Source organism: Hemitrygon akajei, chromosome 14 (genome assembly GCF_048418815.1).
Source record: "Hemitrygon akajei chromosome 14, sHemAka1.3, whole genome shotgun sequence".
NCBI classification, from domain to species: Eukaryota; Metazoa; Chordata; class Chondrichthyes; order Myliobatiformes; family Dasyatidae; genus Hemitrygon; species Hemitrygon akajei.
In genome coordinates, this window is record NC_133137.1 from 7,323,821 (window position 1) to 7,349,287 (window position 25,467).

The 25,467-nt window shown below is 42.1% G+C and overlaps 1 protein-coding gene across 2 annotated transcripts in view; it reads left to right on the plus strand.

Annotated features, from left to right (window-relative positions):
* Window positions 1-25,467, plus strand: part of kremen1 (kringle containing transmembrane protein 1) — a 218,071-nt gene that overhangs the window by 107,411 nt on the left and 85,193 nt on the right. For both annotated transcript variants that reach the window (XM_073065438.1, XM_073065439.1), the window contains one exon: window positions 17,591-17,682. In XM_073065438.1, the coding sequence (XP_072921539.1) occupies window positions 17,591-17,682 (92 nt within the window). The remainder of the gene's footprint in view (window positions 1-17,590; window positions 17,683-25,467) is intronic.

A 25,467-nucleotide genomic window follows, 5' to 3' on the forward strand; every position in this document is an offset into this window, starting at 1 on the left:
TCATCACACATCCAACTTAAATGCCCACAATGCTCAGCAGGACAACACTGAGCAATCCCGGTTCCTCCATCCCACCACACACATACAGTCCTTTAATGGAGCTCGCCAACTGGGTGCATTACAGCCTGGTGTGGAAACACTGATGAGCTGATATGGAAAAAGTAGTGGATACAGCCCAGTCCATCACAGATAAAGCCCTCCCCACTATCGAGCACATCTACAAGGAGTTCTGTCACAGGAAAGCAGCATCAATCATCATAAACCCCACCATCCAGGCCATCTCACTATTACCATCAGGAAGGAGGTACAGGAGTCTCAGGGCCCACACCACCAGGTTCAGAAACAGTTATTACCCCCTCAACCATCAGGAAGGAGGTACAGGAGTCTCAGGACCAACACCACCAGGTTCAGAAACAGTTATTACCCCTCAGCCATCAGGAAGGAGGTACAGGAGTCTCAGGACCCACACCACCAGGTTCAGAAACAGTTATTACCCCTCAGCCATCAGGAAGGAGGTACAGGAGCCTCAGGACCCACACCACCAGGTTCAGAAACAGTTATTACCCCCTCAACCATCAGGAAGGAGGTACAGGAGTCTCAGGACCCACACCACCAGGTTCAGAAACAGTTATTACCCCTCAGCCATCAGGAAGGAGGTACAGGAGCCTCAGGACCCACACCACCAGGTTCAGAAACACATTACCCCTCACCATCAGGCTCTTGAACCAGTGGGGATAACTCAACTTCACTGACCCCAGCACTGAACTGATCTACAACTTATGAACTCAATTTCAAGGTAGTTTCAACTTTTGTTCTCTATGTTTATTGCTGAGTTATTTATTATTATTGTTTGTTATTTTGTATCAGCACATCTGGATGTTTGTCCGTCTTTGTTATGTGTGTTTTTTCACTGATTCTATTGTGTCTCCTTGCGTGTACTGTGAATACCTGCAAGAAGGTAAGTCTCCAGCTAGTATATGGTGACAAATACAGTATGAATTTTGATAATAAATTTACCTTGAACTTTCAACTATAAGATTATCCAGATTTCTGGATCACTATTTTGCCACTTATTTTCGCATCTTCCATTGTATTCTACTTTTATCCATTTAAACTTTTTCAAATCCACTCTCAACCCCTTTGTTCCCAAGAGATCAGGCTTGACTTCTCTATATAACTGAAGTCACCTCTACTAACTCGCTACAGCACATTCTCTAAGGCAATCACACTATTCTTAAAATGTGGTTGCAGAACTGGGTACAATACTCCAATTATGATGAAACCAGTTTTTAAGTATATTCATTGACTAACTTGCTTTTATATACATTTAAAAGAAATCCCCTACCCCATGCTTCTTTTTTAACCAATTTCACATGTGACACAGCTGTCCTCAAAAAATTGTGAAATTCGATCCCAGGTTTTTCTGTTCTGTATACAATTTAAATTTGTTTCCTCAGCCTCTCATCATTCTTCTAATCGAAGTGTAGTACTTAGTGTTTTGCTGTTTTAAGTGTCATTCCATCATCTGCCTATAGTCTCTCTATAGCTGCCACAAGACTATTGTATAGTTCCTAGTACAACAAGATGGAGTCTTGACCTCATAATCTACCTCAGAATGACCTTCCACTTTATTGGCTACCTGAGCTGCACTTTCCCTGCAGGCTTCACTTTATTCTGCATTCTGTTATTGTTTTAGCTTTTATTACCTTGGTACTCTGTGTAGTGAATTAATCTGTATGAACAGATGGCAAGAGAAGCTTTTCACTGTACTCCAGTACCTATGACACTAATAAACCAATTCCACTTCCAGTTTCCATATCCTCCTACTACCGTGTTCCTCTCAGTTCTCTACCCCCACCCACCCTCTCCATGAAGGACATAGAGCTCTATATACAACAGAACTCGCTCTAATTTGAGTGTATTTCTATGTTACATTGACTGTTGTATTTATTATAAGTTATGATAAATTACTGTGATTGCACATTGCACATTTAGACGGAGACGTAACATAAAGATTTTCATTCCTCGTGTATGTGAAGGATGTAAGAAATAAAGTCAATTCAATTCTAAAAGACTAAGTCATTAATGTACAGTGAGGAAAGCAGTGATTTTAGTACACAAGGATACAAGAAAATAGGGGCAGACATAGACCACTCAGTCTGCTCCACCATTGAAATGATCATACTGATCTACCCCAGAGGTCAACTCCTCAAATCTGGCAGCTATCCTTCAGGAACTTCAGTGCACCTCACCCTCCTGTCCGAAGAGTAACTGTTCATTACTGCTGTCTGGTCCTGTTACTTAATCAATTTTCCCATCTTGCTGCTACAGTCTTGTTTATTGCATGGACTTCAACCCCAATGAAAAGCCTATCATGTTTTGCAATTACATATTCAACTGCACTTCCCTATTACTTCATAAAAAAACTTTTATTAGTTGGACATGATTTGACTTTATCAAATCTACGTTGTATTTCCCCAAGCAATCATCACTTTTCCAAAGTACTACTACTTCTGCTCATTATCATTTCTAAAGGTTTGCTCACCACCGTCAGTCTGTGGTTGCTGGGTTTATACTCACGCCCCCTTTTGAAAGAATGTAATACTTGCAGTTCTGCAGTTCTCAGGCACCAGCCCAATGTCTGCAATGTTTGGTAGATTATGGCTAATATCTACAGTTTTCACTCTTACTTCCCTTGGCAACCAAACATGTGGTCTATTCAATAACACACATAAACTCCAGGAGGAACTCAACTGATCAGGTGGCATCTATGGAGGGAAAGGAACAGCCGATCATTCAGGCCGAGACCCTTCATCAGATAGTTATTCAAACCAGATGATTTATCTAACTGGTCTTTTCACTCCTGTGTCACAACTACAACTCCCTTTGCTGAGACACCAAAATAACAGCTTGAAGGTAATTCTTTTTTACCTTGGCCTTGCTCTCTCTCTTCATGAACAGATTTGTTTTTGGCCCCTTCTCCAACTACTCATTTATGCTAATATCCAAATAGATATTCATTTCACTTTTATGCTGCTAATAGTCTTTTTTCCCCCCTCCCCCTCCCCCTCCCTCTCCCCTTCCTTCTCCTTCTCTCTCCTTTTATCAAATTGCCCTGGTTTTCATGTCTGATATCAACTAGACATCAATCATGGGTCCCTTTTCCTTCTTTGTTTCACATTTTATCTTTCTGATCATCTGGGGGCCTCTAGCTTTAAATGAAAAACTGGTATCCTGGACTATAGAATGGTGTAACCGATGGAGCTGCTGCCTCGCATTTCTGCTGGTCTAGGTTCAGTTCTGATCTCCGGTGTTGCCTCTGCTGAGTTTGCTTGTTCTCTTTGTGACCGTAGGGGTGCTCTGGTTTCCTCCCACATGCCAAAGGCATGCAAATTGGCAGATCAAATTTCCCATTTGATGTAGGTAGAATCTGTGGTGTTGATGAGAATGTGAGGAAATCAAATGAGGATTAGTGTTGGTTTAGTGTAGATGGATGATTGATAACTGGAAAGGATGTGTAGTAAGACAATGTGAATCTACAGGTTCCTTGGCACTGTAATAAAGCCAAACCTCCTCAAATGGCTATCTAAATTTTGATTACACTTTTGCCTAAATCTTCAATCAGGGCCAGATCAGTTCTCGTTTCACTAAAGTTGGCCGTTCTACGTTTGACATTTCTATCTTACTGGCCATTTGCATTTCACAATGCGAGTCTAATTCAAGAATACTATGAACACAGTTCTGTAGTGTTTACCCACTCCACTTGGGCTGCCTCGATACCTGGATTGCAATATTCGCTTCTTCATTTGGCCGGGATTGTGCTGGGAAAGGAGGTGCTGATGCACAAAACCGAAAATAGTTTTTCCTTTGCCTCTAAGATTACAACTATTCAAGCAGGTAAAGGGATAATTTAACCTCTACTTATCATTACTTTCATCATCACTGAAATACAGGCCATGCTTTCTTTTCACTGCTGCCATTGAGAAGGGGGTACAAGAGCCTTAAGTCCCACACCACAAGGTTCAGGAACAGTTATTACCCTGCACCCATCAGGATATTGACTATCCTGTTGTACATAATATTTATTATAAATTACTATAATTGCACATTGCACATTTAGACGGAGACATAACGTAAAGAATTTTATTCCTCGTGTATGTGAAGGATGTAAGGAATAAAGTCAATTCACTTCAATGCGGCGCTGAAACTGATAGTTGGTCTCTGCGCGCTGTCCCCTGCAGGTTCGTCGCAAGTTCTTGCAGGTGTCAGCACGTGTGATCTCTGCCACTAGCTCTCAAAGATACATATTACTATATAAGGAAAACACTTCTTCCAGCTATTTAGGTGTGTATCCATTGAATGAATGGATGGTGTAGTGACGTAAGGCAGTTAGACAGGATGACCTGGACAATTTAGTGAGGACACTGCTTGGGGCAAGTTCTTTGTGATCCACAGGAGGCTTCCAGGGCTATAACTAGCTACTCCAAGCAATTTCCAGGGAGCTCGTGGACATGAATTCAGACTCTGAATACATTCACTTGGCAGGTAAATGCCCCTGCCCACTCAGTGTGCCCCGGAATATTGCCTCCTTCAGTCAGGAATTTGAGTGGCATTCTAAGACAGGAGTGAGTGGCAGAATTCGAGGTGTGATGGAGAGCGGTGGCAGCCTGGAATAGTTCAGGGGCTGGGAAGCTGAGAGTGACCATGACCTGGACCTCCTAGGAAGAAGCAGTCAATGCATCCCTGAAGACCTACAGGAGATCCCAGACCTCAGGCTGGGTGAAGATTACTTCTTGACTATTGGTTGTTCAATAAGTATAGCTTCAGAAGAAGTTGTGTCAATAAAAGTTGGTTCTTCTCTGATAAAGGACTGTTGTGTTTAAGACCATTGAAAAGTTCACCGCAGAAAAATGTGTGTTATACCACTGTCAATGTTAATTAGCGATGCTTTTCAACAGAGCAAAACTGGTTGTTAGATATATTTTTGCATGTTCAGTGTTTGCCTGATGTCCAATGCACAGCCAATGATATCATCCAGTTTGCAGTCAACACACACAAAATGCATGTGTGTTGTTTGGATCTCAAGCATCTGCAGATTTTCTCTCGTTTGTGATCCAGTTTGTAGTTATCACTTCTTTAGAGAGTGGCTGTGAAAGGTACAACCTTCACTAACAGTAAAAGAGGAGCAAATCTCTGTGTTGTACCTAAGTGTAAGATGCTGCCTCAGTATCTCCATGCCTTCCAAGCATTTAAGGCCTTTCATGGTATGGTGTCAATTGGGGGATCAGCCCACTGAGAGGTTGCCCAGACACGTTGGAAAGAATCGTCTCCCTTTAATTTTCCTTACCTCCATGACAGCCTTTTCTGATGCTGTGTGTGAGTCTTTAGGGTTTGACTCACTTCTATAACCATATAACAAATACAGCACGGAAACAGGCCAACTCAGCCCTTCTAGTCCATGCCGAATGCTTACTCTCACTTAGTCCCACCTACCTGTACTCAGCTCATAATCCTCCATTCCTTTCCTGTCCATATACCAATCCAATTTTTTTTTAAATGACAGAATCGAACCTGTCTCTACCACTTCTACTGGAAGCCCGTTCCACACAGCTACCACTCTCTGAGTAAAGAAGTTCCCCCTCGTGTTACCCTTAAACTTTTGCCCCTTAACTCTCAACTCGTTCTCTTGTTTGAATCTCCCCTACTCTCAATGGAAAAAGCCTATCCACGTCAACTCTATCTATCCCCCTCATAATTTTAAATACCTCTATCGTCCCCCCTCAATCTTCTATGCTCCAAAGAATAAAGACCTAACTTGTTCAACCTTTCTCTGTAACTTAGGTGCTGAAACCCAGGTAATATTCTAGTAAATCTCCTCTGTACTGTCTCTATTTTGTTGACATCTTTCCTATAATTCGGTGACCGGAACTGTACACAATACTCCAAATTTGGCCTCACCAATGCCTTGTACAATTTTAACATTACATCCCAACTCCTACACTCAATGCTCTGATTTATAAAGGCCAGCATACCAAAAGCTTTCTTCACCACCCAATCCACATGAGATTCCACCTTCAGGAACTATGCACCATTATTCCTAGATCACTCTGTTCTACTACATTCCTCAATGCCCTACCATTTACCATGTATGTCCTATTTTGATTAGTCCTACCAAAATGTAGCACCTCACACTTAACAGCATTAAACTCCATCTGCCATCTTTCAGCCCACTCTTCTAACTGGCCTGAATCTCTCTGCAAGCTTTGAAAACCTACTTCATTATTCACGATGCCACCAATCTTAGTATCATCTGTATACTTACTAATCCAATTTACCACCCCATCATCCAGATCATTAATGTATATGACAAACAACATTGGACCCAGTACAGATCCCTGCGGCACACCACTAGTCACCGGCCTCCAATCTGACAAACAGTTATCCACCACTACTCTCTGGTATCTCCCACCCAGCCACTGTTGAATTCATTTTACTACTTCAATATTAATACCTAATGATTGAACTTTCCTAACTAACCTTCCATGTGGAACCTTGTCAAGGGCCTTACTGAAGTCCATATAGACAACATCCACTGCTTTACCCTTGTCAACTTTCCTAGTAACCTCTTCAAAAAATTCAATAAGATTTGTCAAACATGACCTTCCACGCACAAATCCATGTTGACTGTTCCTAATCAGACCCTGTCTGTCCAGATAATTATATATACCAGCAGCCAATAGGGTAGTAACATGGCAGCAGCAAACCTTTTGGGGGCAGTGCTTATGGGAAACGTATCAAGAAAATTCTTGCCTGTGATTTAGTATGGAAACCACCCAAGCTGTTCCCAAATTTTCTTCACAAACAAGAGAAAATCTGCAGGTGCTGGAAATCCAAACAACACACACAAAATGCTGGAGGAACTCAGCAGGCCAGGCAGCATCTATGGAAAAGAGTACAGTTGATGTTTCTGGCCAAAACCCATTAGCAGGACCTGCATACCACAAATCTCCTTGCTATTTTATTGTCAGTCACCCAGGTTATCACAAAAGGTTGATCTCTCATTTGCAGGTAGAATTTCCAAATTGACGTTCGGTCATACAGGAAAGAAGGTGTGCTGACCTGATTCTCAGCTGCACTGCATTGTATGTTTCACTGTTGTGCCAATAAATTTCCAGCCTGTTATTTCCAGTAATATTTTTCACTCAATCTTGCCATTATGTTCTGTTCCAACTCTGACATAAAAGACTGATTTCCATTTGATTTTTCAAACATTTTGTTTGAATCTGATCATTGATTTACATACCTACCTCAGACACCCATATCTCCTGCTGTGCTCTCCTGCTTCTCATCCTCTAGAGAATATCTTTCATCATTTTCTAGATCTGAAGCAGCTGATCCTTACACTTCTCACCGGTGAACCCTGGCCACCTTCTGCTCCCGCTTTTCTCCCACTTTAATGTGACCTGACGATTTCAACACTATTTCTTCATCTGGACCTTTGATGGGTAAATGAAGAAGGTGGCCTGGCGGCCACTTCCTCACAGCACCAGCGTCCTGGGTTTGATCCTGACTCTGGGTGCTGCCTGCGTGGTATTTGTATGTTCCTGTTGTGACCACGTGCTCCAGTTTCCTTGCACCACCCAGAGACAGATTGGTAGGTTAGTTGTCCACAGTAAATGTTGGAGGTGAGTGGTGGAGTCTGTGGGGAATTGAAGAAAATGTGGAGAGTATAAGAAAGTGATATTAACATCAGTTTAAGGTAGTTGGAAGGGTCAACACAGACTTGATGAACCGAAAGATGTCTCTATATCTCAATAACTGAGGCCGCCGTTCAGTTGCTTAAGGGAAACAACTTCTCGTGTTTTGTCAATCGAGTATGTGCAGTGTTTATTCCTACTCTTTGTCTCCTATATCCCTTGTTATAAGGAAGTCTCTAATTTCTTTTTTTGATAATCTCTTTTGTGGAACCTTATCAAAAGCCCTATGGAGATGTATTTATCTTCTGGAAAGCCACACCTGCCCCTTCTCCACCCTGCTGATGACTTCCACATAAAACGTCAACTAAATTAGTCAGGCACCACATCCCCTTTACAAATCAGCTCAGATGTGCCCAAGTACTCAGGCACAATAGCAGGCTTCTTCACATCTGACAGACTGACAGATCAACCTCGGGCACTCGTGCAACCTTATCCCTCGAAGCCTCTGCTCAGTAAAGGAGAAGCACTGAAAGGAGAAAAAAAATGCAGCTATGAACTACAGACTTATGAAGTGAATTATTTCCTGGCTATACATGGATGCAATAAAGAAAATGACAGTATAAAATATTAATGATCATTCTTCTGTGCCTAGCCAAAGATGTGTACAGTTTTTCACCACAGGAGTTTTCTTCACAATGCTGGTGCCACTTTGCGTTTCTCAATGTTGCCTTGGTTTTAATGCAACATTCATTGTGTGATGTGTTACATTTAATTCTGCTCCATTCTTAACTAGTTGTCACAGCTGGAGATTAAGGTTGCATTGGCAAAGTATTGTGCATCATTTAAGCACAAACACCTTGCTTTTAAATAGGCAGACACTAGCAATTAGGCTGGAACACTTAATAGCAAGCCAGCTATTGGAAATGGTAGGTCGTGGGAGTTGAGTAACCTTCTGTACCCTCCGCGCACATGCTGCATCTGGATGTAAGGTGTAAAGTCTTCATGAGACAGCTACTCCTAAATTCCTCTGTCAAGGAGATAACCTCATACTTAATGACACACTGAGCTCATGGGGGTATGGAGTCATCCTTCATTAGAATTAGATCAACTTGCATCAAAGGAAATTGCAGATAAACTTGGGGATGCTGATGTGAGGCTGCAAAGACATGCCAATGAATGAATGAACCTTGATTCTTAACATTACTCTCAAAAGAACCTGCGTCCTCTTATGTTTTGGGAAATATCTCAGTGAGGGATGTTATGTTTTATAACTCCAGAAACTAATTAAAAGAACAACACAGGAGCCAGGATATTGTCTTAGTTTTTTAAATCTCTTTTTTTTAGTGAGGCGCTTACATATGACATCGCGGAATTCATTGCCACAGGCGGCTGTGGAGACCAAGTCATTGGGTATATTTAAGGCAGAGGGTGATAATTCTTGATTTGTCAGGGCATGACGGGATATGGGGAGAAGGCAGGAGATTGGAGCTGAGAGGAAAAATGGATCAGCCATGATGAAATGATGGAGCAGAACCAATGAGCCAATTGGCCTAATTCTGCTCCTATATGTTATGGTCTTATGATTTTATGGAAATGATGTATGTCAATCACATATTTCTTACACATAACCCATAATGAATTATGTAAATAAAGAGGCACACACAAAATTTTGGAGCAACTCAGCAGGCCAGGCAGCATCTATGGAAAAGAGTACAGTCGACGAGATAGATTGTGAGGTTAACAGTCCCATCTTATCGTACTAGGAAACCATTCGTTAGTCTTATATCAGCAGGGTACAAACTGTCCTTGAGCCCAGTGGTATGTGTTTCCTGGGATTTGCATCTTCTGCCCAGCAGAAGAAAGATGAAATGTGAATGTCTGGGATGGGTGGGGTATTTCTGCAAGATAGCGCTGGTGTGCGGCGATTCATTGCAAGCTGCTCTCTGCAGATATACTCGTTACATCCCCACTCCTTCAGTACAAGTTCCTCTTCCCCTGGACTTCCAGTGTTACCTATCACTGTCTCCTAGACCGCAGGAAGCTGAGCTTGTCCATCAAACTGTCTTCTGACTAGGAACCCTGTTAGAAAATGAATAGTGGGCACTCTGATCAGGAATCAACAGACCATATCTGTTTGTTCCAGCTTAGAAGTTCTAGCAAATGAACATTAGAATCTGAGTAACTGAATCTGCCTAAGTTCTAATTCACTTGCTGGTACCTCATTGAGGTTAGGAGTGAAACTTTGGCATTTGTCAATAATGTTATTAAAACTGAGACTAGGAAATAATGGACTGAGTAACAATCTCTCTGAAATGTTAGAGCATTCCTGGAATATCCGGCCCATGTACCACAATGTCAGATAGAAAAGACGCAGTGCTTAATCTTGCCTCTCCTTTGTAGCTGTGATATCTTGCACTGCTTGTGCTCCTGGAAGTATATGGTCACCCAAGAGGGTCAGAAGAACAGTTACTTCCCTTAATCAAGTCTCATCAGGATGGTAATTATATTAGAAACTTCCTCCCTAAGCAATCAAAACGTTGTATTAAAGAGGACAAGAGACTGCAGATGTTGGAATCTCGAGCGAGAAACAATCAGCTGGTGGAGTTCAGTGGGTCGAGCAGCATCTGTGACATCCTAATGCCAGGTCTTGATCCAAAACGTCAGGCAATTCCTTTTCTCCCACAGATGCTGAATTCCTCCAGTTTGCTCTTTTACTCTGTATTACTTACAAAAATTGACCTCTGACCTAGCCGGACACAGGCTCAGCTTTGGCAATGGTATTCTCTCTTGGTCTGTGGGAATTTTCTTTTAATATTTGCAAGCTGTCCCTTACCAAAGTTCACTTTTAAAAAATTTTTAAATATGTGGAGTGCTTAGAATATATTTAATTTCAAGGGATATTAGACAGTAATTTAATAGAAATACTGCAAGACACATTTTGGATCTTGGTTGCAGGAGTTATCAGTGTTCATATTAATCTATGCTTTCTTCCTGGTATCATCATTTATGTTAGTCTGTTACTCTGTTCCCCCAGTCTCTTAAGCTTGAGTTTTATGATGATATTATATTTGACTTAATCTCTTTCTCTAATTTTTCCCACCTTTGCTTCCTTTTAAATTTTTGGTTCTTTTCTGCCATCTTTATTTCTTTTCTTTCACAGCAGCTGATGTTTCATGTTATGGAACTACACTCAATGGCCACTTTATTAGCTGCAGCTGTACACCTGCTCATTAATGCAAATATCTAATCAGCTCAACAACTCAATGCATAAGCACATGCAGACATGGTCAAAAAGTTCTGTTGTTCAGACCAAACATCAGAATGGGGGAAGAAATGTGATCTAAGCCACTTTGACTGTGGAATGATTGTCGGTGCCAGACGGGGTGGTTTGAGTATCTCAGAAACTGCTGATCTCCTGGGATTTTCATGCATGCCAGTTTCTAGAGTTTACAGAGAATGGTGTAAAAACAAAAAAAAAACATGCAGTGTGTGGCAGTTCTGTGGGAGAAAAAGTCTTGTTAATGAGAAAGATCAGAGAACGACCAGAGTGGTTCAAGCTAAAGGAAAGGCAATAGTAACTTGTTACAACAGTGGTATGCAGGAGAGTATCTCTGAATGCACAACACTTTGAACCTTGAAGTAGAAGGATACAAACGTACACTCAGTGATCACTTTATTAGGAACAGCAGGTACCTGATAAAGTGACCACTAAGTACAGGTATGCCGACCAACTCTAATCCATCACAGATGGAAAGGCATCTATTAAAAAGGCGAGCTCAAAGCAGTCTGCCGGTGTGTGTAAGATCAGGACGGATGGCTTGTCCAGCTTGACAGGACTTTTTAAGACACACATTGTGTTTGCATTTCGTTTGTGTGAGGCAGCATACACTGACATTGATATCAACTTCAGAAAGTCTGAAGATGAAACAAAGCGGCCTGCTGCTTCAGTATCAGCAGTGGTACAGTTAAATGTTTGATATCAACACAGAAAATGTTTAATTAAGGAGCAATTCCAAGAACTGGTATTGTTTAATAACTGAATATTTATGTGCTGGCAGATAAACCATTTACTTAAGGAGATTCTTTGTAAATGTAGTTCTCAGAAAGTAATCTCAAAGGCATTTGATGTGCCAACTTATCTATTCTATTTGAGAATGATTTAAGCTTATCTTGTTTTTGCACTGGGCTCACATTGGCAGGCAATATTCTCAACCTGTAATGCAGACAACTTTTCATAGCTTCATCAGTACCATCCCCTTCATCAGTGAAGTCTCCAGACCTGGCACTGATTATCTCACCTCACCTTGACCTACCAACTGCAGCCTGTGTTTTCTAAAGTGTTTCTTCCACTTGTATCCTCCCTTTCTCTCTCCCACTAGCATGTTCACTTCTTTTCCTTCACAGTGGCAAAAAGTATTAAGCAGTTTTGCTTCCCCCGATGCAAAATGTTATGTTTATTAAGAAAGGAAAAATTTAAAGAAAGATCTTATATTCGTTTAGCACCCTTAACAATATTAGGATCATGAGACACAGGAGCTGAACTAGGCAATTTGGCCCATTGAATCGACCATGGCTGACTAACTTCACTTCTCAAGCTCATCCTCCTGCCTTCTCCCCGTAACCTACTAACCAAGAACCTGCCAACTTCCACTTGCATTATACCCAATGACTTGGCCTTCACAGCCATCTCTGGCAATCAGATTCACCACCGATGGGTAAAGAAATTCCTCCTCATCTGTGTTCTAGAGGGACGCCCTTATATACTGAGGCTGTTCCCTCCGGTCCTAGTCTCCACCGCTATCGGAAGCATCCTCTCCCCATCCTCTTTATCTAGGTTTTTCAATGTTCTATACGTTTCAGTGAGATCCCCCGCCCCTCTTTCTTCTAAACTCCAACAGGTCCAACCCAGAGGCATTAAGCACTGCTTATACATTAACCTTTCATTACTGGGATCATTCTCGTCAGCCTCCTCTGGACTCCCTCTGATGTCAGCACATCCTTTTTCAGATAAGGGGCCTAAAATTGCTCACAATGCTACACATGTGATCTGACCAATGCCTCATAAAGCCACAGCATTGCATCCTTGTTTTTATTTTCTAGTCCTCTCAAAATGAATATTAACACTGCAGAAACTCAAAGTGTTTGAAGTACTTTGTTCTTTATAAATTCTTTTGATTAAGTTCTTTATGAAGCCAAAAGAAGCAAACTACTTTGAAATTCTGTGGATACTTGGTAGATTAGGCAGCGTCCGTGGAGAGAGAAACACTGTTAACCATTCAGATCAGATTCTTTGTTGGAATTCTGTTTTTACCTCCTCAGGTTACCTGTCAGGTAACCTGTCTATTTCTTTTGGCAAAGAAATACTTTGCATTTTCTTGTTTAATATCATATTTCCAGCATCTGCAGGTTCTTTTTACAAGTACTGGTTAATTCTGGTTAACTGGGACACATTGGAACGAGTATATTTTGGCTCAATTAAGCAGCTGATGCAATTAACCAAAGTTTCATGGAAATAGTTAAAAAGCTATAAAAAAAGACAAACTACCATTGAACTGAGTAACTAGTTATGTATTTAAATAAAACACAGAACAAATTAGAACACTATCAATGCTACTATAGGACTATAAAATCATATCAGTTCCTAATAATTATCAATGGAATTCATCGAGAGTATGATGATGCGTTCTTTTGTTTGACTGTAAATGAACAAAATCAGTACAAAAACCTAGTGTAGGTAATAGACTGTCTTTGTACAACACTATCAACAATTGCATCCTCCAAATCCTCATTCTCATTGTAACATTTAAGACGATTGTCGATACCTTCAAATTCTTTGTAGTTCCTAATGTTTGAAGTAGTGAAATTGTTTCATTTTCACTCTCGGCTGTTTCTGGCATCTCCAAGCTTGAATGCTTGAAAATGGAGTGAGAAAAATAGTTCTGAATGATCTTACTGCTTATTTCTCGCTAGCTATCAGTGACAAAAATCATCGCTTTTTGAACACAAGTACATGCAAATAATGTTATTTTAAAAGCTGTTCACTCCAAGCACGGTGCAGCGCTTATTGGTCACACAGGTGCATGTGTCTGACACTAGTAAGAAACCGTTTGGCACAGTCTCCTGTCTCAATTAAGCAGCATACTGTCAGAAACAAAGGGCATCCCAGACCTTTTTGCAGCCTTAAGAGTTGACCGGAATCCACTGTACCATGATGCCTGCTTTTGTGCTAACTGAAAGCAGTTCTGAATTTCCCTTTAAGATGAGAACATATGTGTCTCTCTTTTACCACCCCTCTCTGACCTAGAATATCCCAGGTCTCTCAAAAGGATTTACAATTCATACTTGATACACAGTCAGCCACTAATCTGCCAGCCTGACCCTTTTCTGACCTACTAATATGTTCATCTGACATAACACCTCCTCCTCCCACTGGGGTACGATTCTCTTTTCTGAAAGCTGATAGTCTCAGACTACAACTTTCCCCTCACAGCTATCAAACCTACCCCTCCTCTCTGCCAGTCTCACCCGGATTGTTAAATTTACCTTCTTTCCAAATACCACAACTTTCCTGATCCTCATCTCACCTCTCATCACCCAAAGTGCTTCCAGCTTCACACCTAGTTGCTAAGTGTACCTCTAACCATCCTCTTGACAAGTACTTTGACTAACAATATCCCAGTTATTACTCATGGCCTGTTACCATCAACCCAGCTTTTTAGAATCTGTGCCAGCTAACCCTTGATGCGAGTCGAGTCCCCTTCTGTTTGACCAGTGTTACGTCCTTCCATTTTCTGAGCTGTCCCCAACACATGCCACCCATCCCCGCCCCACCAGCCATCATTCTGACATTGTCCCTCTTTGGATCTCCCTAGTTCCACCCTTAAACCTATGCATAAAAAACACAAAATGCTGGCAGAACTCAGCAGGCCAGACAGCATCTATGGGAGGAGATAATAACGACGTTTCGGGCCGAAACCCTTCATCAGGAGTGAAGTAACATGGGATGGTCGAGGGGGGATAAGAAGTGGGGGGAGTTACTTCACTCCTGATGAAGGGTTTCAGCCCGAAACGTCGTTATTATCTCCTCCCATAGATGCTGTCTGGCCTGCTAAGTTCTGCCAGCATTTTGTGTTTTTTATTTATTTCCTTCCAGCATCAGCAGATTCACTCGTGTTGCCTTAAACCTATGCAAATAGTTTTGAGCATCTGTACTGGTGGAACCTGTGAAGGAGCAGCCTTAAGTGTGCAAAGTCTGTTTAATAGTGTACAACACATTTAGGCTTGTGCTCTAATGAATTTCACAGCAGCAGGCCTTTGTGAAAGCGTTCCTTGGGCTCATCGTGTCTTTATTTTCTCAGCATGCCTTCCCACTTAATGAATAGCTGTAACACAGAGATTGTGCAGCATCTTTCTTTAGTAGAAACCTGATTGATTTTTACTTCTATTGATAATAAAAGTGCTAATACCAGAATTTTGATTTGTTGTCTATTGAAAATCATGCATACAGAAAGAAGAGGAGGAAAGAATTAATCTCATCTTCTGGTCAATGCTCCTTCCTCAATTAACATTAGCAACATTTCATTTATTTCACTGGCATTCATGGGTCACTACCGGTCCAAGATGGCTGCTGGTTTCAATTACTAATGTATTATTATGGGCATACATACCCATAGCACATATGGACTGAACATGTGCTTTGTGCAACAACAGCAGAGTGCGTTACAAACGTAAATTCCATACACTTGATAATATATAAACTAAAAATAAACAAAAAAAACAAATGCAATGACATCAGTGTAAATTGAGGTAAATATAGCCTGAGGTAGAATTAGGGTTTTTCAGTTTAGTTTAAGAAACTGATGGCAGTGGAGGAGAATTGGTTGATGCACCTTGAGGTGTGGGTCTTCAGACACCTGTGCTTTCTGCCTGATGGCAGTAATGGGAAGAGGGCAATAAGAAGGGTGAGAGTCCTTAATAATGAATGTATCTTCCTGAGATATCATCCCTAGTAGATATCCTCAGTGGTTGAGGAAGCATCTGCTACTGTCTGCTGCTCTATCACACTCTTCATAACACATCATTCCAAGAAATCAAATGACATGAAGCAACATTTGTAGGGAAGCAGGGTGTGTACTTGAGATTAGATCTGGCACAGTTGGAAGAGATAAACTTCGCCCAGGGATCTGCTAGATTGGGCAGTCTGTTCCCATGTCATATCCTCTGTAATAAGGCCTATATATCTTCGGGAAATTTCTCCTACTTTTTGACGGCCGGTTTCCATTGTGCTCAATCATTCTGTCAAGTTTCAGTATTAAATAAAAATTCACACAGAAAATTACTCTCTCAGAAACCATGGAAATGATCATAACCATATGTTCTGGAAGAAAAAAGTTGTGGTTTCAAAAGGCACTGCCTTCGTGAGAGAACAATTGAGTAAATAGGGCTTGTGTTTGAAAGCTCAAGATGGAAAACTTGTTAAAGACATTCTTGTGCATACTGAGTCTACAAAAAACACCATGTTTAGATAATTCCTATTTTCACTTGGTTCATGGGGTGATCATACTGGCAAGGCCACCCATTTCTTCTGATGAAGGGTCTTGGCACAAAACGATGACTTTTTATTCCTCTCTATAGATGCTGCCTGGTCTGTTGAGTTCCTTCAGCATTTTGAGTGTGTTTCTTTGGATTTCTAGCATCTGCAGAATTTCTTGCGTCCACCTATTTCTTCCTTGTGGAAGCACACAATGAAATCATTCCTTAGGGGCTCCCGTTTGTCAGGTTCGGCCATGGACGTTACGTCCTAGCTGTCTGGATACACAAGCCAGGGCAGTACAATATGGAGAGCAAGCTGTTGCCCATGCAGCAGACTACCCCTCTCCACACATCTCATGAACCCAGAGGAACGGCAGAGATCAATACAGGTTGGCACCAGCAGTGTTGCAGGATTTACCAAACAGTGTTGAACTCAATGTAGGACTGTCTTAGGGATTTTCTCCTCAGAGTTAACTCCTGATGCCTTCCCCATGAGTGGGTATAACTGCAAGGCACCAGAGGTTGAGATCAGAGTTTTCCTTCTCCTACATGAAATACCAGCCATGACTAAGGAGCCCCATCTGCCCAAAGCGACTGGTTTTAAGGCACCAGTAATCCTTCTTTGCCTCTTCTCCTGTCAGTAGAAATGGTTCTACTGGACTTAGTAACTAAGCCACACGTGAAGGCCAGGAGCTGGACTGGGTTGTCAGAGACTATTTGAGGTGCATGTCATTGGGAGCATTTAATAGGTAGTGGGAGTCGGTCCTCATTACCACCCCAGCTATAACAATGTTAAGGAACCACACATTCCAGTATTTGCATTAACATACAAGGAACAAAGAGTGGCCCATGACTTGGTCAAGGCAGCAACTGTGCTGGAGGAGGGTCTGCAGGTGATGTGATTTCACAGCAACACTGAACATTGTACTTCGTTTTGGTAGAAGTCTCGGGGGGAGGGGGAGCAACCGTAATGAGTTCCTGCAGTTGTGCAGTGCAAATGTATTAGCACATCCATTGCACAGAGAACAGATGTCCTCCAGCCTGGTTCCAGTCCCTGATTAAAGTGAAAATCGAGTTTATTGTCACATGCAGACATTCGTGTATGCACAAATGCAATGAAAAGCTTACTTATAGAAGCATTATATGAGCGCCATTTGCATGCAAAGAAACATAAATTGAACACAGTTGTATATGAAAGAAGACAATAGAATGTCCAGTGTCCTTTTGAAGCAAATGACTCAACAATAAGGTAGCCCACAAAACTGTTTTACGTAAAGAGGTCACAGAATTGGTAACGACGTATGGAGGGTGAGGGCTGACTGACGATAAGCTCCCTAATGAATAGTTTCTTGCCTCTCTAGGAACCCAGACAATGATGTGAGGCCCTGGTGCTACATTGCTGAGCACGAAGACGGTGTGTACTGGAAATACTGCAACATACCAACGTGTCACAGTGAGTAGGAGGCATGCTTGCGGGGCAGGGATTGGGGCATCTCTGCGGCCATGATATGTTTAACAGTACATGTGTAATGACACAGAGGTAACTTGGTCACACCGGTCCCCCAGCAGGGAAGGCCCATCCGCTGGTCAGGTTGGGCAGCTTACATTAATGTCTTCTTCCTCACTTCTAGTCTAGTTGAGCTCATTGTCATGTGCACAAGTATGGTGAGGTACAGGTACAAAGAAAAGCAGCATCACAAGCACGTAGGTTCAAACAACACACGTAGCATAAATTATATGCACATTATACAAGACAGGGAAAAGAAACTCTGCAAAACAGGACATTAGCACATAGAAAACAGTTAGAGGCAAGTTCCTTCTCATGCAAAAGAGGGTTCTTGCTGCTTTGTTCCTGAGGTCATTTTGTGTTGTCCATGTGGGTTCACGAGCCTGATGGATGTAGGAAGGTAGCTGTTCCTGAACCTGGTGGTGTGGGGCTCCAGTCTCCCGTGCCTCCTGCCTGGTGGTAGCAATGAGAAGAGGACATGACCTGGAGTGTGAGGATGGCTGATGATGGATGCCACTTTCATGAGGCGGTGCTTCAACTAGATGTTGGCAATGGTTGGCAGGTCCGTGCCCTCTACTCTCTACGGTCTCCTGTATTCTTGTCTATTGGAAATTGCCATGCCAGGCCATAATGTAGCCAGTCAGGATACTTTAAAGATTAAAGAAAAAAAGACGAGCTTTGTTTGTCACGTGTACAATCGAAACATACAGTGAAATGACAATAGACAATAGGTGCAGAAGTAGACCATTCGGCCCTTTGAGTCTGCACCGCCATTCTGAGATCATGGCTGATCATCTACTATCAATACCCGGTTTCTGCCTTGTCCCTATATCCCTTGATTCCCCTATCCATAAGATACCTATCTAGCTCCAAGTTTTGTGTCAAGTTTTGCATCAAATGCAGCAAGTTTTGTGCGGATTGCACTGGGGGCAGCCTGCAATGTTGCCACGCTTCTGGCATCAGCATAGAATGGCCACAATTTACTAACCCAGTCCCGGGGAGAACATACAAACTCCTTACAAGACAGCGATGAGGACAATAGTGCATCTGTGGAACTTTTCTTCTCCTAATGTGGGAGCAATATCCTTGTGGTCATACAGAATTGCAGTTACCCTAAATTAGAATTTGTGACTGAACTCCATTAATCCTTTATGTGTATATGTGGAATGTGAGAATTGTTGATAAGCCTGGCAATTTGTACATCTTTACTGGCATTGAGAAGATGGTGAGAACATTGGCATTCCACGTTGCTCCATGTTTAGGGAATTCCACAGTCTAGATCAGGACCAGTGAAGAGCTAAAGGTATATTCCAAATCGGGAAGGTATGTTCCAAATCAGGAAGGTAGGCATCAAGTTGAGTTGAGTTTATTGGAAGATGTACAAGTACAGTGAGGTACAGTGACAATGACAAAATTGCTTGCAGCTGCACTATTAGAGGCACATAGTTAAAGTCAACACACAAAACACAAGTTATAGATAAATTACTGTATATCAGACAGTGAAGAAGGCAAAAGTCCAGACAAAACAAGGAAATGTAACAAAAAAACACACTTAGAGGTGTTTTCATGTGTCCGTAACCAAGTTCATTCACACTCAGATTCCCCTCGATGGGTTCTCAGTGTAATCCTAGTCACTAGTGAATGGAGGCAGAGGGTTGGGAGAGAAAAAGTGAGGGTGAGTGGTGGTGGGGGGGTGTGGAGGGAGACAAGATGGGCACAGCACACATATGTAGATCACATCTGTCATTTAGCAATGATCCGGAAAGTTCAGAAGTAACTGATTAGACATTGCCAAAATTGGGACTGGAATTGGTTTAGAAATGTCACGTGTACTGAGGTACAGCAAAAAGCTTGTCCTGCATATTGTTCATAACAGATCAATCCATTGCATCGTGCACTGAGGTACAGCAAAAGGCTTGTCCTGCATATTGTTCATAACAGATCAATCCATTGCATCGTGCACTGAGGTATAACAGCATTCAGCAAAACAATTCCAGAATGCAGAATAAAGTGTAACAGCAACAGAGAAAGTGCAGTGAGGTTTGACAAAGCCATAACGAGGTAGACTGTGAGGTCAAGAGTCTATCTTATCACACTAAGGAACATCCAGTAGTTTTATAACAACAGGGCCAAAGTTGTCCTTCAGCCTGGTAAATGCTACACCATGGAATTAGAAATAGAAGTGTTCCTGTTTTCCCTCTTCTGGAATAGGAATTAATCTGTGAAATAGTGAATGCTTTTGGGAAGTCGTTCTTCCTTTCATGCATTACAAACGCATTTTGTTCCTTTAGAAGTAAAGACCAAGCAGAAAAGTATCTCCTTAAACTTGCTACGGCTGCAGGCCTCTCCTGCTGTGTAGTGTATACTGTATTTATGCATGGTTTGCACTCACTGAACTGTGATACGTAGACATTCACCACACAAACCTGGGCGGTAAATCCACCGTGTGATAGAGCCTGATTCTTCCGAGCTTTGCAGTGGAGGGAAGCAGCAAATTTCTGCTCCATATCTTGTGTTTGGGCTGAATCAGTTCCAGGATGGCACTCACCACTCCGCTACAGGAAGGATACGGAGGCTTTGGCGAGCATTCAGAAGCTTACCAGGATGCTACCTGGATTAGAGGGTGTTAGCTATAAGGAGACTTTGGATACACATGGGTTGCTTTTTTTCTGGAGGATCGTGGCTAAAAGGAGACCTGGTAGAAGCTTATAAAATTATGAAGGCAAAGACAGAATAGACAATCAGAATCCTTTTCCTGGTGTTGAATGGTAAACAGTACAGCATATAGCTTTAAGCTGAGAGAGGGGAAGTTTAAAGTGGATGAGTAGGGCTGTTTTATTTACAGAGTGTGGTAGGTGCCTGAAATGCATTGCCTGGCATCTGTCGACCCGAAACGTATGTGTGTGTGTGTGTGTGTGTGTGTGTGTGTGTGTGTGTGTGTGTGTGTGTGTGTGTGTGTGTGTGTGTGTGTGTGTGTGTGTGTGTGTGTGTGTGTGTGTGTGTGTGTGTGTATTTCCAGCATCTGCAGAATCTCTTGTGTTTGTGATTTGCTGCCAGGGGTGGTAGTGGAAGCAGATACGACAGTGGTGTTCAAGGGGCTTTTAGAAAGACACATGAATATGCAGGAATATGGATCATGTGCTGGCAGAAAGGATTGGCATCATGCTAGGCTCTGGCATAATGGGCCAAAGGGCCTGATCTGTGCTCTTCAGCTCTGTGTTCAGCAGTGGCACCAGTAGTGCAGCTGTCACACAGGTGTGAGTGGAAAGCGTGTTGAGTTAGTCAATCAGCAAGTGAGATTGGACTCTGCATTGTAAAGTTCACTGCTCCAGCGGAAACCCTCCCAAACTCTCACTGCTCAGCGTGCATCCAAAAGCGCTGTTTCACAGGCTTATTCTCTTCACGAGTAGTGGTGATTGATTTCCATTCTGTGTTGTTTCAAATCCACAAGTGTCCAATGCTTTCCAGAATTCTCAGTCTCTGAGGGATGATTAACCAGAGGCTGAAGGAAGCAAAGTTTGTGCAGTATTCCTAGCACCTGCATTGTGAATAAAGATGGACTTCTTGTTGCAAGCTTTTCATGAATTTATTGCTGTTTCTCTGACACATAAATAATGTGTAAGACACAAAATTAGTTTCTGAAAAGATTTTCAATCAAATCATGATTGCCACTCTTCTGTCATAGTGAGCTGTGTTTAATAATTGAATCCCTTTTAAGGGCATATTTACACTTCTCCTGTTCAGCACTCTGTGGAGCAAACCTCAAGTAGAACCATGCTAACTTGGTTCTCAGTCGATGGCTAGCTGGTGGCTTCAGCAGGTTCCCCTCTGAAAGTATCAAGAAGGAGTCTTGCAGAAAAAGAATTAGTTCCATCTCCACCAGTTGAAAATCTGGAGGGAAAAGACTGAAAACACAGGTTTGCAGGGAACTCCTGTAAGGGTATGAGTGCCCTCTTTATATGATCCTCTTTCATGAACCCTGCCTGCCAAAAATTACATCTAACTAAAATGTAAGGCTCACCAGTTCGCCAAGATTTTCTTGACTTTTTCCTTGTAGCAGTGTTATGTATGGCATAGCACAGGAACGACAAAATCCCAACACAAGTTTTCTAAGACTGAGGGCAACCAGACTGAGACCAGTGCGGGCAATTGTGACTGTTCCCTGGACAATCCTCAAATCCTCAATTAACTCCTCAGATGAAGAACAGGGCTCCCAAATTCAGACATCTGAACCTTTTGTAGACACATTTCCTGGCTTTGCAAGAGGAAGCAATCTCCTTGCACACACTGTTGCTGTGTAACCTGTGTTGCTTCCTCCATCCCTGTTCCATCCTCATAATGTGTTCACATTCATTGCTAACACTGCTCTGCAGCTGGGGTGTCACTTATAAGGACTATTTCCTGAGGCCAGAGTTACGAGCAAAGCTGCTACTCCCACAGGAATTTCAATCCTTAACACATGCTGTTCCCGAAACAGAGCGCCATTTATCAGCAAGACCACTAGTGCTTTCATGGAGCTGGCACTGATAGAATTCCATCAGTTTCTTGGAGAGGTTTTGGAAATTGCAAGGCTGACTGCTGGAGCCATCTCAGTGCTGGAAAGACTCCATCTTCGGGCTCCAGCTGGCCGAACCAAACTCACACCTTCCCCAACCCCACACAAAACCATGCTGACTCTCCTTAACAAGTCCACAGTGTGTCAAATATGAGTATCTCGTATACCTAAGGATCTTAGACCTTAAAACATAGCAGCAAAGTAGGCCATTCGGCCCATTGAGTTTACTCCAGCATTCCACCATGGCTGATTTATTATCCCTCTCAACCCCTTTCTCCTGCTTTCTCCCCAAAACCTTTGACACCCTTACTAATCAAGAACCTATCAACCTCCTCTTTAAATATACCCAACGACTTTGCCCCCACAATCATCTGTGGCAATGAATTCTACAGATTCCATACCCTCTGGCTAAAGAAATCCCTCCTCATCTCTATTTTATAGGGATGTCCCTGTATTCTTAGCTGTTCCCCTGGTCCTAGACTCCTCCACTATAGGAAACATCCTAATAATCTTCTCCAAACTTTTCTCTACCTACAATTTCTTGGCTTTCCCTGCTGCCCCACTTCAAAAAAGAGTTACTTAACGGCTTGAGATGAACCTTGACAAAGACCCTTATACCCTTTGCCAGAACACCTTTGCAAATCCCTGGTCCATCATCTTGTCTTCATCTCAAAAGGTGGTGTGCACTGGGGGTGTGACTCTGACTCAGTAGGAAGGGGGAGGTCTTCTCCCAATTCCAGCCAACTGAGCTCTTGTTGGTGAATTCTGGCGATGAGTCATTCTGACAATCTGCTTGATCCATCATATCTTTCTGCTGCAGCGCTTGAAGGATGTTGCTTGCTGGCCACTAGCTGATGGACTTGTGGTCAAAGGTGACATCCAGAAACAATTTTTCCATAAAGGAGAGGTCGTGTGACAAGATACAACTGAATACAACACTGCGGGACAACAAGGCCAGGCCTTGTTTGCAACATCAGGGACATGTAGAACCTCTGATCAGTGACACTAGGTGCCTGCACACTTCCGTTCAATACAGCCACACACAAAGATTGCTATCAGGATGAGGGCACTGTCGGATGCACATTCTCCTGCACCCCCAGTATCTTGGAATTTGTGTGTTGCTGCCCATCAGACACTCTCCATCCTCCACGTTCTGGATCTTTAGTTGAAAGATAAGAACTCAGGAGACAGCCAGAGTGAAAGAGGGGGTATAGGCTACACCTGTACCAAATTCTTCCCCATTCTGAAGTTTGGCCTGAACAACAGCTGAACCTCTTGATAATGTCTGCATTGAGTTGCTGCCACATGATTGACTGATTAGGTATTTGGATTAACAAGCAGGTGTACAGGTGTACCTCATGAAAGGGCCACTGAGTGTATTTTGAATCTTTTTCTAGAGACCAGTATTTTAGAACATAGAACACAGTACGGAACTGGCTCTTCGGCCAATGATGTGCCAACACATATAAACCTACTCCACAATTAATCTAACCTTTCTCTTATACATAGCCCATAATCTTCCATTTTTCTTCCAGCTATGTGCTATCTTAGTCTCTTAAATGTCCCTATTGTATCAACCTTTAAAACTACCCGGCAGTATATTCTAGGCAGCCACCACTGTCTGTGTGAAAAAACCTTCCTCTGACGTTTCCCCTAAACTGTCCTCCATTAATCTTAAACAGATATCCTCTGGTATTGGCCATTGGTAAAAAAATGCTTGTTGTTCACTCTATCTGTGCCTCTCAAAATCTGTATACTTTGGTCAACTAACCTCTCATTTTCAATCACCCCAAAAAGAAAAACCTTAGTTTGTTCAACCTTTACTCATAAAATATGCTCTCTAATACAGGCAGCATCCTAGTGAATTTCCTCCGCATCATCTCTAAAGCTTCCGTATCCTTCCTATAATGAGGTGACCAGAAATGAACAGAACACTCCAAGTGTGGTTTGATCAGAGTTTTATAATGCCAAGAACTAAATACTTGAAATTCCAAGAAATAGGAAAGAGACTTTTGCAAACCTGTTGTTGAGTATATGCCATTTTGTAGATATTGGGGCAGGAATAAGCACTCTATATAGTTGCAGGACTCCTGCCTCCAAGTCTGTAAGTATAGGGTGTAGGTTCTTAGCCCACCCCAGCCAGTGCCGAATGAAAACCTTACCGTAATATCAGATTTGCTTCCAATGAGACATATTTATTGGGCAGTCATTTTATCACCTTTCATTGTATAGGTTCTTCAAAGTTCAAAGTAACTTTATTATCGAAGTATTTACAGTATATGTCACCATATACTATCCTGAGGTTCATTTTCTTGCAGGCATCCACAGTAGAATAAATAAATACAATAGAATCAACACACACAAAGACTGACAAACAACCAAATTGTAAAAGATGATAATCTGTGCAAATACAAAAAATAAATACTGTATTGAGAACATGAGTTGTAGAGTCTTTGAAAGTGAGTGCATAGGTTGTGGAACTAGTTCAGAGTTAAGATGAATGAAGTTATCCATGCAGGTCCAGAGCCTGATGATTGAAATGCAGTGACATATTTGTGAAGTAGATGATGTGGGACTAAGGCTCCTATACCCCCTTTCCAATGGCAGCAGCGAAAATTAGAGAATGGTCTAGATGGTGGGGATTCTTGATGATGGATGCTGCTTTCTCATGGCAGTGCTTCTTGTAAATGTGCTCAGTGGTGGGGAGGGTTTTCCTTTGATGGACCGGGCTGTGTCCATCACTTCTAGTAGGCTCTTGCTGCATTAAAAAAGCTATAAAGATGGTTTCAACCAATTGCGATATTTAGTATTTTGCACTGTTTTTCCAAGGCAGAATATTCCAGAAACAACAACGAAAGGAAGGAGGTTTGTTATTTCACAATCCTCCTCACCTCCACACCCTCTGCCTCCTCTAAGCTATCTGGAAACAGTTTAATGCAAAGTGCTGCATCCAATTAATTCCTGGCATGCACTTTTAACTGCTGTATCTGTTTCTTTTAATAGGATGTTCTACATCTGTGCAACTCGGGATTGCTCATATTACAGTAGATGCCATTGATTGTGACTTAGTCTTTGTTCATTAGTATTATAGTCGAAGAGCTTGAGCTCATAATCTCAGTTAGCACGCAATCCCACCATAAACTCGTAAAGCAGCTCTTTAGCTCTGTTACAATTTC